This window comes from Mesocricetus auratus, unplaced genomic scaffold, assembly GCF_017639785.1.
Source record: "Mesocricetus auratus isolate SY011 unplaced genomic scaffold, BCM_Maur_2.0 Super-Scaffold_100006, whole genome shotgun sequence".
Taxonomy (NCBI): Eukaryota; Metazoa; Chordata; class Mammalia; order Rodentia; family Cricetidae; genus Mesocricetus; species Mesocricetus auratus.
The window spans coordinates 67,709,348-67,722,549 of NW_024429190.1; the positions used below are offsets into that span (position 1 = coordinate 67,709,348).

The following is a 13,202-nucleotide window of genomic DNA, read 5'->3' on the forward strand; positions in this document are numbered from 1 at the left end:
CTGAGGCTTCCTCATCTGGAGGAAAAGCAGACATGGTAGATGGATTGCTGAACTTACAGACTGGAAAAATCTGGGATGCAAGGCCCCCAAGAGCATCCTTCAACCCCCAGGGGCAGGTGGCGGGGGGGGGCAGTTAAATGAAGTCTGCATTGTTTCTAGCCTTATGGTGTGTATATTTGGCTGTTTGCCTTTACTTCTAAATGACTCAAAGAGAGGGACAATTGTGAGAAAAACTTTACAAGTTTTCCTAGTATAAAAACAAGAGGTTTAGTTGTCCACCCTGCCACCCCATCATCGTGCAGTTTACTGCTTTTCTCTCTTCTCTCCCCGCAGTTCTGCTTTCTCTCACTGCTTCTTCTTGTGATATAAATCTTTGTATCAGATTCTGCTTTCAAGATTTGAATACTTGGGTTTCCCAGAAACTAGACTTCAAGATAAAGACTTATGTACTGCTACTTTATTAATGAGTAGACTACTCTATAATTAGGGGTTGGAGTGGGGGAGAGAACAAGGAGTAAGTCAGGGAATCTATGAAATCTGGAGGGAGATACACATTGTAGTATGGCCAGCACCATCAGGGTGGAATAGCACTCCATGGCCAGTCTCAGCTGAGCCATAGGTCTCTTGGGGAACTCTTTGGAATGTTGTATTCTTATTCTGTAGAAATTATGAAACCAATTTAAACCAAGAAATCAAAGTTGCTTTCATTTACATTAAGCTCATAAGTTGCCTAAGGAGTCAGATGTTCATTTGTAGCTTCTTTCTCCCTTCCTCCTTCCTTCCTTCCTCTTTCTCTCTTTCTTCTCTTTCCTTCCTTCCTTTCTTCCTTCCTTTCTTCTTTTTTGGCTTCATATAAATCTGAAACCTGGACCAGGACACATAGTCCCTAAAATAGAGGGAAGCAGGTTTACCAGGCCATAGCCAGGCTCAGTTTCTCTAATACCTTTACCGACACTTATCTTCCACTTTGAAACTATTCAACATTTGTCTTTGAAAGTGAGAGGCAGTTAAAATTACATCCATTGTCTTCAGTCATCATTAGAAAAAGAAATCAGACAGCTTAAAGAAGAGAAATAAATCAAATAGAAACCCAATATTTTGGCAACCAGGTAGGAATTTGGGTGTAATAATATAAAACTCACATTTGAGCTCACTTCTTAAACTTCCCACTACTGCTTATAGTGCCAAGCTAGGAATGAAGCCTTTAATACATTGGACTTTGAGGTAAATTCCAGATCTGAATTATAGTAAACACAGATTCCCTTGGGGCTTAACATTCTTTGTCTGTCTCTAAATCATGCTGTGACATAGTGACATTAAAATTAATTCAATTTTAATTCTCTTTCAAGACACAGTGTCTACAAAAGTTCCTGATACATAGTGAATGCTCATTGAGAATGAACAAGGAACCTTTTTATTATTTAAGCCAAGTTTGCCTTTGGACTATATCAGGCTTATAGTGATTACATATTCTTTAGATAAATGCTATAATAGGTTAAATTGTGTCCCTTTAAAATCCATGTGCAAAGGTCCTAAGCCCTAATAGTTCAGAATGTGAACTTATTTGGAGATTCAGTCTTTAAATAGGCAACTGATGAGATTGAGTGCTATATATTGTAATGGAGAGACAAAGAGAAAATTAGGATAAGAGAATTAAATAGGTATGGACAAGAAAGGTAAAGGGGAAGTAAAGGGAGGGGCAATTTTGGAAAACAGTATAGAAACATATTACTGTAGATACTACCTGCCTGCAAGGTATTCTAATTAGATTTAAGACCCCATTCCATGAGATAGAACCCAAACATGGCACTACCAAAATGATAAGAACCTGAGACTATATAAATCACGAGGCTTGGAGATAACCTACCACTACTATTATTCTGCTAAAGGAGCATAGCAATAAAACAATTCCTAATGACATATTGCTATAGTTGTATAGTGCCTTGCTTAATGCTCATCAGAGGGCCTTCTTCCTGCAGTAGACTGGAACCATCATAGAGACCCAAAACTAGACAATGGGCAGAGAATGAGAAACTTTGAGAACTCCATCCTAAATAAGACATTTTCATGAAAGCCCACCCTTTAATGCTCAGGTATGTATGTGAAAGAGGAAGCATAAGATTGTAGCCAGAGGTGATGAATGACTCCAAGGAAACTGTCTTCCAGACACAACAGGACTGATGCACACATAAACCCACAGAGAATGTAGTAGCACACATAGGGCCTTCAGAGGTTCAAGCCAGATGGGGATTCTATCACTGAGAGAAATGGAGCTAACACCCTTAACTAAGAAGCTATCTATGGTTGATACATATGGGCAACAGAAAAATCAGTTTTCTTTAATGGAGTCTTAGTGGGCACATTAATCATATGTTAGCATAGGTCCCATGCCCAGGAACAGTTAGCCAACACAAAACAAACTCAACGGTAGTCTCTTGCTTGTTTATTTTGATTTGTTTATGTGGGGAATCTGTGTGTGTGTGTGTGTGTGTGTGTGTGTGTGTGTGCACATATGCACACACACTTTATTTTTAAAAGGGAGAAGAAAAATAGAACATAAAGTTGGTTTGGTAGGGAGGTTGGAAGGATCTATGAGGAACTGGGGGGGGCAGAGAAATATGATCAAAATATATTGTATGAAAGTTTATTTTTCATTAAAAAGGAAGCAATTGAGTTAAAGTTAGTTAACAGAATGAGCCCTGATCCAATATGTTAGTGTCCTTTAACAAAGGACAATTCGGATATAAACATTCATACAGAGAAAACACTCTTGTAAACAGGATGGCAGCCACCAGCACACCAAGTAAAGACTCCTGGAACATTTCCTTCCCTTGTAGTGCCAAAATCAACCAACCCTGTCCACACCATGGGCTTAAACTTGCAGTCTCCGGGACCATAGGGGAAAAATTGATGCCATTTAGGTCACCTAGTTTCTGCTGTGGTCACTCATCTTATTAGGAAAGTAGTGTAGATACATTAGTTTGATTTGTATGTGGCAGAAAAAGAAGCAGTCCATTTTAGATAACTAAGATCAGTCTTAAACCCGCTTAAGGGGAGAGGAGTAAAACTCAGAGTCCTTTGCTATTCAATAATCTTCAAGCCCAAGGAAACTGAGGTGTCCCAAACCTCAAATAATTGCAGTTTGCTGTTCTTGATAGGATAATACTAGGTTATTTTAGTCTTAAATCTATTTCCATTGTAGTTGATGGCATAAATATGATTTCACCATGGTAAATTCTATTAAAACCTCAGATAGAACTGTGCAAATATATACAAGAGCCAAAGGCAAATATTTGCTGTGGCAAAGTATCTTAGTTCTTTTCACAAAAGTGGGTTTTGTAAAAAAATTATTTACATTCTTATAGCTCCATTCATTGACTTTAATGACATCGATTTCCCTTGCATGTACATAGTTTCAGCTCCAAGAAATGAGAGATTTGCATCTGTTTGCTTCAAGTTCGCCTCAATCAGCTCCTAACCTCTCAAGTGAATGAAGCCTGAAAAGTAAGTCCAGCTTCCATCTGGACTTGTGAAATGGAGAGTGTGCCACTTTTCATTCTTCAATGGGGAGAGTAGAAGAGGAGAGAAAACTTTCAGGGCTGCAGACAGCCTATAAAAGGCACAGTAGCAGTACCAATTTTACTATTCAGACCAGAGTCAAGCCACAGACAGACATGGCTGCTGTGGGCTGTCTGGCATTTCTGCTGGTTGTCATCAGCCTAGGCATCCTTGGTAAGCAAGCAAGACATTTTTCTCTTCCATCTAGGTACTGGGGGAAAATTCAAAGACATGTCAAATATAATGAGGGAGGTGGTTTTGACCATTAAACAGATTGTAGAAGTGGCTAAATTAAGCCCTAAGCAGGCATGCATTTATACTGTGAAGCTCACAGAACTTCATATTGAATTAAGTGAAAGCATGCATTTGACTTGCTAGGATAAGCTGGCTACAAGAATCGATGAATTTCTTTTGAGAGTTGATCATAGAGAAATTACTAGGAACAGATTTAGGATATTTACTTGTTTATACTATGCTGATAAGAGTTGATACTTTTCAGTTGATAAAATTCACATATAATCATTAAGGCTTGAGTTGGTTTACCATGGTTACTGACTGTATCCACAGTTAAGCAATCTACTAGTCACCTATTTGCAGTTTTAACAAACACAGTCGGTGCTTAGCCAGCATTTCCTTACCATAATAAGATCCCCTGCTCAGGCTTGTGTGTTTGCCTTGTGTGTCCCATTGCCTTGGCTCCTAAATCAAAGTGAAAGCTCCATCACTACAGACTTATTTGTTCTTGCTGAGTTTCTACTCTTTTCCCCACAGCTCATCCCTGCGGCACTCAGGAGTTACGATGTCAGTGTATTCAGATATACTCTGACTTTCTTCCTCTTATGTTCATCAAAAGTGTCTGGTTGATTCCTGAGGATATCTATTGCAGCAAAAAAGAAGTCATGTGAGTAGTGGAGATGAGAAGGAGGGTGGGAGCTCCTCCGTGGATGTTTTCTAGCTGCTGTTTCCCTACAGAGTGTGCTTCCATGGTTCTCAAACTATGAGTCATGACCTTTGGAGGAAGCAAATGACCCTTTCACAGGGGTCATCTAAGACCATTGGGAAACACAGATAGTTTTACCACGATTCAAAACTGCAGCTGTAAAGTAGCAACAATAATAAATTTATGGTTGGGGGTCACCACAGCATGAGGAACTGTATTGAAGGGCTACAACATCAGGAAGATTAAGAACCACTGTACTAGATGAAGAGATGGAAGACTATGGCTTTGGACAACATTATTCCACATAGAATGGGAAAACTATTACCCAATATTTGTACTCTTGTTTCTAAAAATGACATGCATTCTTTCCAGAAAAAACTAAACCAAACCAAACCAAAACACAAAGCCCTAAGGCAGCTCTTAAATGGAGAAGATCATTGATTTCATAAACTCTGCTGGGTGGAATTAACTTTGAAGTCAATGAATACTTAAAAAGCAAAGATGCACAGACATGGGCAAGGATATAAGAATAAGGGATCATTGGGAAATCTCTGCATTATACATTTGGATGTACCAGACATACAATATGGCCTAATAACTCTAGTGATAACTATGCATCAACCTTACAGACTATAGAAAATTTCTTCTCTCCCTCTCTCTCTCTCTCTCTCTCTCTCTCTCTCTCTCTCTCTCATCTATCTCTATCATATATGGATCAATCATCTATCATCTATATATCTATTTACTATATTTTGTCTATTTATCTATTATCAATTTTCTATCCTTCCTTCCTATCTATCTATCTATCTATCTATCATATATCTATCAATCATCTATCTATCTGGATGTGTCTGCTTTACTTATCTATTGCTAGCAATATTATCATAATAGAGTATAGAATAAATGTGGCTATTAATTCACATTCTGTAGTCCAGCATGCTAGGTGGCTGTGGTGACTTCTCTGCTTGTTGGGAAGAGTAAGTGGAAGAAGAGGAGAGAAAATTCACAGGGCTGTAGGGAGCCCATAAAAAGGCACTGTACAGTACTGATTTTACCATCCAGACCAGAGTCAAGTCACAGACAGACATGGTTGCTTGTTGTTTTAGGAAGGATGGGAGTTAGACTGAAGGCTTACCTGGGGGGGTGGTCTCAGAAGGCCTCTTCTTTCAACTCAGGCTTCTGGGAGAATTAACATCTTTCTAGGCTGGTGGTTCTCAACCTTCCTAATGCTGTGACTTCTTAACATAGTTCTTCATGTTGTGGTGACCCCCAACACTAAAATTATTTTGTTACTGCTTCATCACTGTAATTTTGCTACTGTTTTGAACCATAATGTAAATATCTTACATGCTGGATATCTGATATGCAGCCCCTGTGAAAGAGTCATTCGAACCCCAAGTTGAGAACCACTGTTCTGGGATGTTGGTCCATGGTGATTTTTAATTCCCGTTGGCTTCTTCTAGGTTCTTCCATTTTGCTCTTTGGAGTTAAGCAATGGAAAAGTCAGCTCACACTGCTTTAGTCTCTCCTCCCAGACAGACTTTTTCTTTGGCTATCAGCCAGAGAAAACTGATCACTACATGGGACTCTTTTGAAAATCTACTTTCAAAAATTACTTCATTTATCTGTTCAGTAATGCCAAGTGTATCTGTAAAATCCCTTTTCTAACTTAACATAACAAAGAGTGTAACACCTCTTCATAGAATGTTGAGAAACTAGGTAGGCTTCTGCCTGCCACAAATAAAAGCATTGTAAGGGCACACATCTTGGTTACCCAGGGCAAAATTTAATTTAGAATGAAACTAGAACAGAAACTTCCAGATATGACTGGTTTTTACTGGCTGGACTGTATCCTATACCCATGCCTCCACCCCTATCCACCCTGCCATTAACTTCTTGAAGTTGGACCCTCCAGCCTCACAGAATGTGACTTTGTTTGCAGGTAAAGTATTTACAGAAGCAAGTTAAAGAAAGGGCACCAGGGTGAGTGCAAATCCAGTATGGCTGGTGCATGAGTATTTTGTCTGCATGCCACATGTATGCAGTGCCTGTAGAGGTCAGATGAGGGTACTGGATACCTTGGAACTCAAGTTACAGACAATTGTGAGCTGCCACATGGATTCAAGGACTCAAACCCTGATCCACTGGAAGAACAGCCAGTGCTCTTAGCCACTGAGTCCCTAGTATATAAGGTAGTTAACATTTGGACCATGATGAAAGTGTGAAGAAGGCAGTCATCTGTAAGTTAAGTACAAAGACATCAGGAAAAATAAGCTTGTCAATACCTTGGTCTTGAAGGCATAGTCTTCAGAATTTGAAGAAAATACCTTTTTATTACTTGAGTCACTCTATCTCTGGTATATTAGGACAGCCACAACAAAGTCTATGTTCCCAAAATCATATAAATATCTCTGCAAGAACTGATACTAGTGTGAATTCTGTTGTTTCCCACTCTTTAAAATCTTTTTCTTTGCCATCTAGATATAAAACTAAAAACAATTTCTGTTTATTTTGCCTACTTTTGAACTTCAAGTTAGTGGAATTAGACTGATTACATGTACCTTTTTAAATCTTGCTTCTGTTACTTAACACCATATTTTGTAATACATTTAGCTTGCTGCATTTAGCTCATTTATTCAGGTGAAGTAACAGTATTTCACAACAATCATAATAACAACAATAATAAACATGACTAGAATTCATTTATTCAATACACTATTGAATAAATCACAATTTGGGTTCAATCTTGGTTTTTGTTACTACACACATTCTTTATATGTCTTTATAGTCATATGAAAATTTCTTACTGAATTTGCTGTTTGTACATCTTCAACTTTACTAGTGCATAGATTTGATTATTAGCCTTCTATACATAACTGGAATGGATAACATTTCCATTTCCTTCTTCAGATGTGGCTTGTTTCTTCTAGGATTTCTGATTTTTCATAAAAACTTTAGAAGCAGTTTGCAATTTGCCATGTAGTAAGGAGACTTTCATATGTAATCCTTTTAAATTGTAGCCTGGAAATTGACAGCTTTATAAAAGTAATTGTTGCATTTCAAGATGTGGATTTGCTTCCAATCTACTGAGAACACTTCCATTCTTTTACTTTATATTTTGAAACGGGGACTCTCTATGTCCTTGTGTGCTCATTTTAAGTGACCGAGAGAGAGATAATTGTCTTGAACTCACCCACCTGGTTTTTGGGATCACAGTTATGCACTACCACACTTAATATCATACTCTAATGTCCATAAAAGATTATCATGTACTTCAACTTTATTTAAATCACAAAACCTTCTCAGTCAATGTACACAATCTTATGCTATTGGAATAATATGTTAATAAAATTTCACATTCCAGTTTTTGGTGCTTAGACTTAGCATTTCTTCATTGGAATCACCATCACCCTTTCACATGCCATCTGGGAATAAGGCAGTTTGATTTCCTCCTTTGAGAACCTTATGCCTTTTACTTGTCTCTCTAGCTTTGTTGACATGGCTTTCATGACTGCAGTTTCCCTTGGCTTGCTTCTGTGTCTTAAGGGAATATTTTCACGTTTGTGCCATTACGCACAGTGCTTTGAAGCTGATGTTTCTTATGTTGGTTAATTGCTAAGAATTTGTTACTAGAAGATTTTAAATTGTGTTATCTTTTAAATCCCTGGGATGTGCACATTGGCTTAGAATGCAATAAGATGGTCCGGCCTTATTTAAGTAACTACAAAATGCTGCTTGATATAGTGGTAGAGCTTTGCAGTTCTGTGGACTACAGAGCTAGGGAATTCATGCTCTTCCTGCTCGACAATAAAATAGTCTTAAGTGGGGTCCTAAAATCTAACAAAATCAGTAGGTACACAGCAATAAAGGGTATATGAATACATGACTGACAAGCCTGTCAATCTGAACTTTAATCCCAGGAGCTCATGCTGAGACACACACATGCACATAAACAAATAATAACTAAACTCCAATTTTAAAAGTTAGGCCCGCCCCCAAATGATGTGATGGACTTTGATGATCCCCCATGGAGGGTCTCACTATCCCTGGGGAGTGGGTGGTGGGTGGGTTGGGGGGTCAGTTGGAGGCATGAGAGGATGGGAGGGTGAGGGAATGGGAGGAAGGATATGTAAATAAGAGTGTTTCTGAAAATAAGAAAAAAAGTTAGATTAAATGTCCCATTCTACCAATCTGGTTAATATTGTTGGGAAAAAAATCAATGTGTTTAAGTGTATGCACTCCATATTGCTGATATTTTTGTGAGTGTATTTAACATATTATTAAATAAGCACAATTGCTATTTAACCAAAATACTTTATTTTTTACAGAGTATTGCTGAAAAATGGGAATTTAATTTGTTTGGATCCTGAGACTGAATGGGTGAAGGCTCTTATCATAATGATCAACACAGGTAAAATTAAGGCCAAGAATTTTCATATTTGTGTTCTCTCATTTTTATTTTAATGACAGACATGTTTAGAAATATACACAGACATGTTGTAGATGACATCAAACCCACAACGAGGTCAGAATATGTGTAATCTAGAGGCCCCCAGAGCATCCCCAGACCAACATCTCTGGCCTCCCCTCAGCCCTACTGGCTCAGAAATGACAAGGATAGACCCCAAAAGGTTATTTTAGCATCTCCCAGCAACTCCATGGCACTCCCAAGCTTGACAGTCACTAGTACACACCTTCCATTGAAGGTGACAGCGACTTGACCTGTATTATGAATATCCTGTTTGAATGTAAGGGTGATATGAAATGATTATAATGGGTGCCTTGTGTCAGTCAGAGAAGTAGGTTATTGGCCCATCTCTTGAAACAAACTTTAAGGGTAAAAAACTATGGGAGGAAAATGTTACCGTTTCTTTAAATTAAGCCCCAAATAGAAAATAGAATTTTTGAATTAATGGCTTGAGAAGGAATAAAGAGCATGAAGCAGGCAACAGGAAGATGTTTGAATTAACTTCTGAGAAACAAAATAAAAGCAGGATTCTAAAGCTATGGTACAGCAAATGGGAGAGATAGTCACTCAGAAACTAATTCTGCTTTATTTCCCAACTAAAACATCAGAGCTTACAGGTCACTCTGGGGCTGCTGTCCTGGTTACGACTCTGTTGCTGTGATAAAATACTGGTCAAGTCAACATGGAGGAGGAGAGGGATTTCTGGCTTATAGGTTATATCCTGTCACTGAGGGAAGTCAGGGCAGGAACGCTGAAGCAGAGGCCATGGAGGAGTGCTGCTTACTGACTTACTCCTCGTGGCTTGCATAGCCTGCTTTCTTGTACAAGCCAGGAGTTCTTGCCAGGAGTGGCACAGCCCCAGTAACCTGGATCCTCCCACATCATGTACTGACCAATAAAACATCCCCGCAGACATGCCCACAGACCAGTCTGACGGAGGTAATTCCTAAACGGAGGCGCTGTCTTCCTAGGTGAGTCTAGTTTGGGTCAAGTTGACAGAAACTACCCAGCATGGCCACCTTGCTAGCCACAAGCCTACTGGGGAAAGACCAGATTCAGTGGTGAAACTGTGGTTTGGGTTTCTAGATTTACTAGCTGTCACTTACGGTGTCATTCTGGATAATTCACTAAGCGTCAGAGATGCATATGCTTAAATTTGCTCCTAATTTGAGCAATCAGGGAGGCATAAATAGTCAATAATTGCTGCTGTTAACTTTCAACTTACCTACCAAATGAACTTTATTTTTTGTTTTTATTTTCTTAATGTGTGTTTTCTAAGCAGGAGTAGATAACGCTGTGTAGCTATGTAGTTATACATGTTCTGTTTGTATTTCAGGCCCCCAACTGAAGAACCACATAAGAACAGCACATCCAATGGATTCCGAGAGGCTTGGGTACCTTGTTGAATTGAGACATCCTCCAGATATTTCTTGAAACACGTTCGTGTGGATTGAGGACTGGAACGAACTCCTCTTTAATTCATCCTGGGGGCCTCCAGCAGCTTTTCTGACATGTTTATGAGAAGAGTGATAGGAATTGAGGTTATGAAACTATTTTTATGTAGTCTCAGATAGTAGGTGGGGCATTTCTCCTTTGGACTCAGTCCCTTTCTAGACCCCACTTCTTCTTCCATCCATTGTGTCTTTTAGCTTACTTGACTTTGTGGTGAATGTTCAAAGCTGACTGCTTTCCCTCCTTCTTCGTATCTTGATATTACTTTAATGGCATTTTCCTGACTGACAAACCTTTTATTCTTCAAAAGCCTTGTTACACTCTAGTATGGGACATCACAGCGCTGTATCCTAGGGTAAAGCATGCCACTTCATCTTCCGTGTCCCAGACTCAGAGATTTTCATTTACTAGAAAAACCTGAAATGAAAATATATGTTCAGGCTTGGTGGGACATGCATGCAGTGCCAGCACACTTGGGAAGTTAAGGCAAGGAGATCATGAATTCAAGGATAGTCTGGCTTACACAGTCAGTTACAGACTACCTTGGGCTATAGGAAGACACTGTCTGTGTCTGTCTGTCTGTCTCTCTTTCTCTTACACACACACACACACACACAGAGAGAGAGAGAGAGAGAGAGAGAGAGAGAGAGAGAGAGAGAGAGAGAGAAATGGGTAAGTAACAAAGCAGAGTTAATTGCATAACATAATAATTTAAAATTTTTAAATTTACTTTAGAATTTTTGGGTTTTCTGTGTGTATGTCTGTTTGTGTGTGTGAATATGGGTATGCAAACTACAAGTCAGTCCTGGACTTCTGTCTTGTTTGAGGCAGGGCCTCTCTGATGCTTTCTATTGTAGATGCCAGGCTAACTGGCCAGTGACATCCCAGGGATTCAACTGGTTCTGTAGGAGCACTGGGGGGCTACAGATGTTTTGGCTTCATGTGGATTCTGGAAATTCAGGCTTAGGTCTTTGAGCTTGAACCACAAGCACTATGAGTCATCTGCCAAGGCCAATAATTTGTTATTCACTTGAGTTAACCTCCTAGATAACACTGCTGAAGACTATAGTCAAACTAAATTAGAACCCTATGGATAGGAATAATGTTAGGAAATGTTAGACTTCCCACACTTAAGATGACAAGAACTCCATTGCAGATAAGTGAGGTTCTGGGAAACACCAAGCTACAGATGTGCTCTGATAATTTAACTTCTTCCTGGTAGAAATTCTGCATAGTCAACACTAATAAATACTAAATGAACAAACATCCACTTTCTGCTTGTCATTTCTGATGATGGAGTGTGTTAACAGATGAGGGACATTATCTTGGAGCCAAAACAGGAACACTGTGACAATCAAGGACTGTTTGCAGGCTCTGGGGCCTGTGGCTTTCCTAGCTAGCTCTTGATGTTTGCCATTGCCTAGCAGCCTGAGTCCTCTTCTTTTCCTTCAGATTCTTTCTGTTTTGCTGATTTGCATGGTAACTCACTTGCTGTCCCTAAAGTTCCATGGTTGTAATTCTTAGAGAAGATATTATTGATCATTTTGGTTCATTTGTAGACCTGTGGCCCAGAGCCTGTGGTCCCATGGTTCAAATGAGGCTGTTTGTGGCCTCTTGCTGCAGAACCAAGAAATGCTTCCCAGATTCTACAGATATATTGGATATTTTTACTATGATCTGCATCTACGAAGGCAATAAAAATTAAAGGCAGATATTAATAAAATGAGAAAACATACTTCCTCAGACGATGTTTTATTGCTTTTTAAAAATGTGGGTATATACATGTTGCATTTGTATGTGTGTTTGAGAATAGTCACATATAGAGGCTAGGGGGGACAATCTTGTTTCTTAATCAGTACTATTTTTTTGTTTGTTTTGAGACAGAGTATTTTATTGTTCTGGAACTTACCAAGTAGTGGCTAGGTCAGTTGTCCCTGGAAACACAGCGATTGACCTGCCTGACTGGCATTCCCCTATGTTGAAGTTGCATCTACACACAAGCTCTTGTTTTGTTTGTATTCTGTGGATTGAACTTTGGTCTTTATGTTTGCAAAGTGAGCACTTTTCTGACTGCACTATCTATCCAGCCCCCAAAGAAACCTTAGATTAGATACTGAAATTGCTTTGACAGTAAAAATAAAAGTAAAACAAGGCTGTGTGGTGTTTGGCACATGCCTTTAATCTTAGCACTTGGGAGGTAGAGGAATGTGGATCTCTGTGAGTTCCAGGTCAGCCTGGTCTACAAAGTGAGTTCTAGGACAGCCAGAACTGTTTCACAGAGAAATTCTGTCTCAAAAAACAAACCAAACCAAAAATAAAGGTAAAACAAGTGTTTATTATTATTATTGTTATTATAAATATATAGTTGTTTCCTGATTGGTGCTTGGTAAAGCCGGTGTTACAACACCTATTCAGTTATTCAGTTATTATATCCACAACTGCATGCACAGATCAAACACTAATTATCTCAAATAAGTAGGATATATTATTCCTTATATCATAGCAAAAATGGCAACCATACAAGAAAGCTATATACTAGCAACTATTGAGACTGAACCCAATAAAAGAACCAAAAGTACTAGAGTGTTTTAGTGTGTGAAGTTCCATATTTTATAAAGAAGTGATTGGTTGGCATGGTTTGAGCCATGAACCCATTCAGTTCAGCCTCTGTGGAGAAAAGAATAGGAACATGGCTACCAGGAACCTGCAGAGTAAGGCAGGCAATTCTCGATACAGCTGTCAGTTAGCTTTAGAGGCCTCCTAGGACATCAAGAGAACCACACT

The 13,202-nt window shown here is 39.0% G+C and overlaps 1 protein-coding gene across 1 annotated transcript; it reads left to right on the forward strand.

The window, feature by feature from the left end:
• Positions 1 to 3,480: 3,480 nt before the first annotated feature.
• On the forward strand, positions 3,481 to 12,153 carry LOC110340543 (C-X-C motif chemokine 15). Its single transcript, XM_021226016.2, has 4 exons — positions 3,481 to 3,732; positions 4,330 to 4,459; positions 8,827 to 8,909; positions 10,303 to 12,153. Exons 1-4 carry the CDS (start codon positions 3,564 to 3,566, stop codon positions 10,398 to 10,400), a joined length of 480 nt encoding a protein of 159 aa, XP_021081675.2. The 5' UTR covers positions 3,481 to 3,563; the 3' UTR covers positions 10,401 to 12,153.
• Positions 12,154 to 13,202: the final 1,049 nt, after the last annotated feature.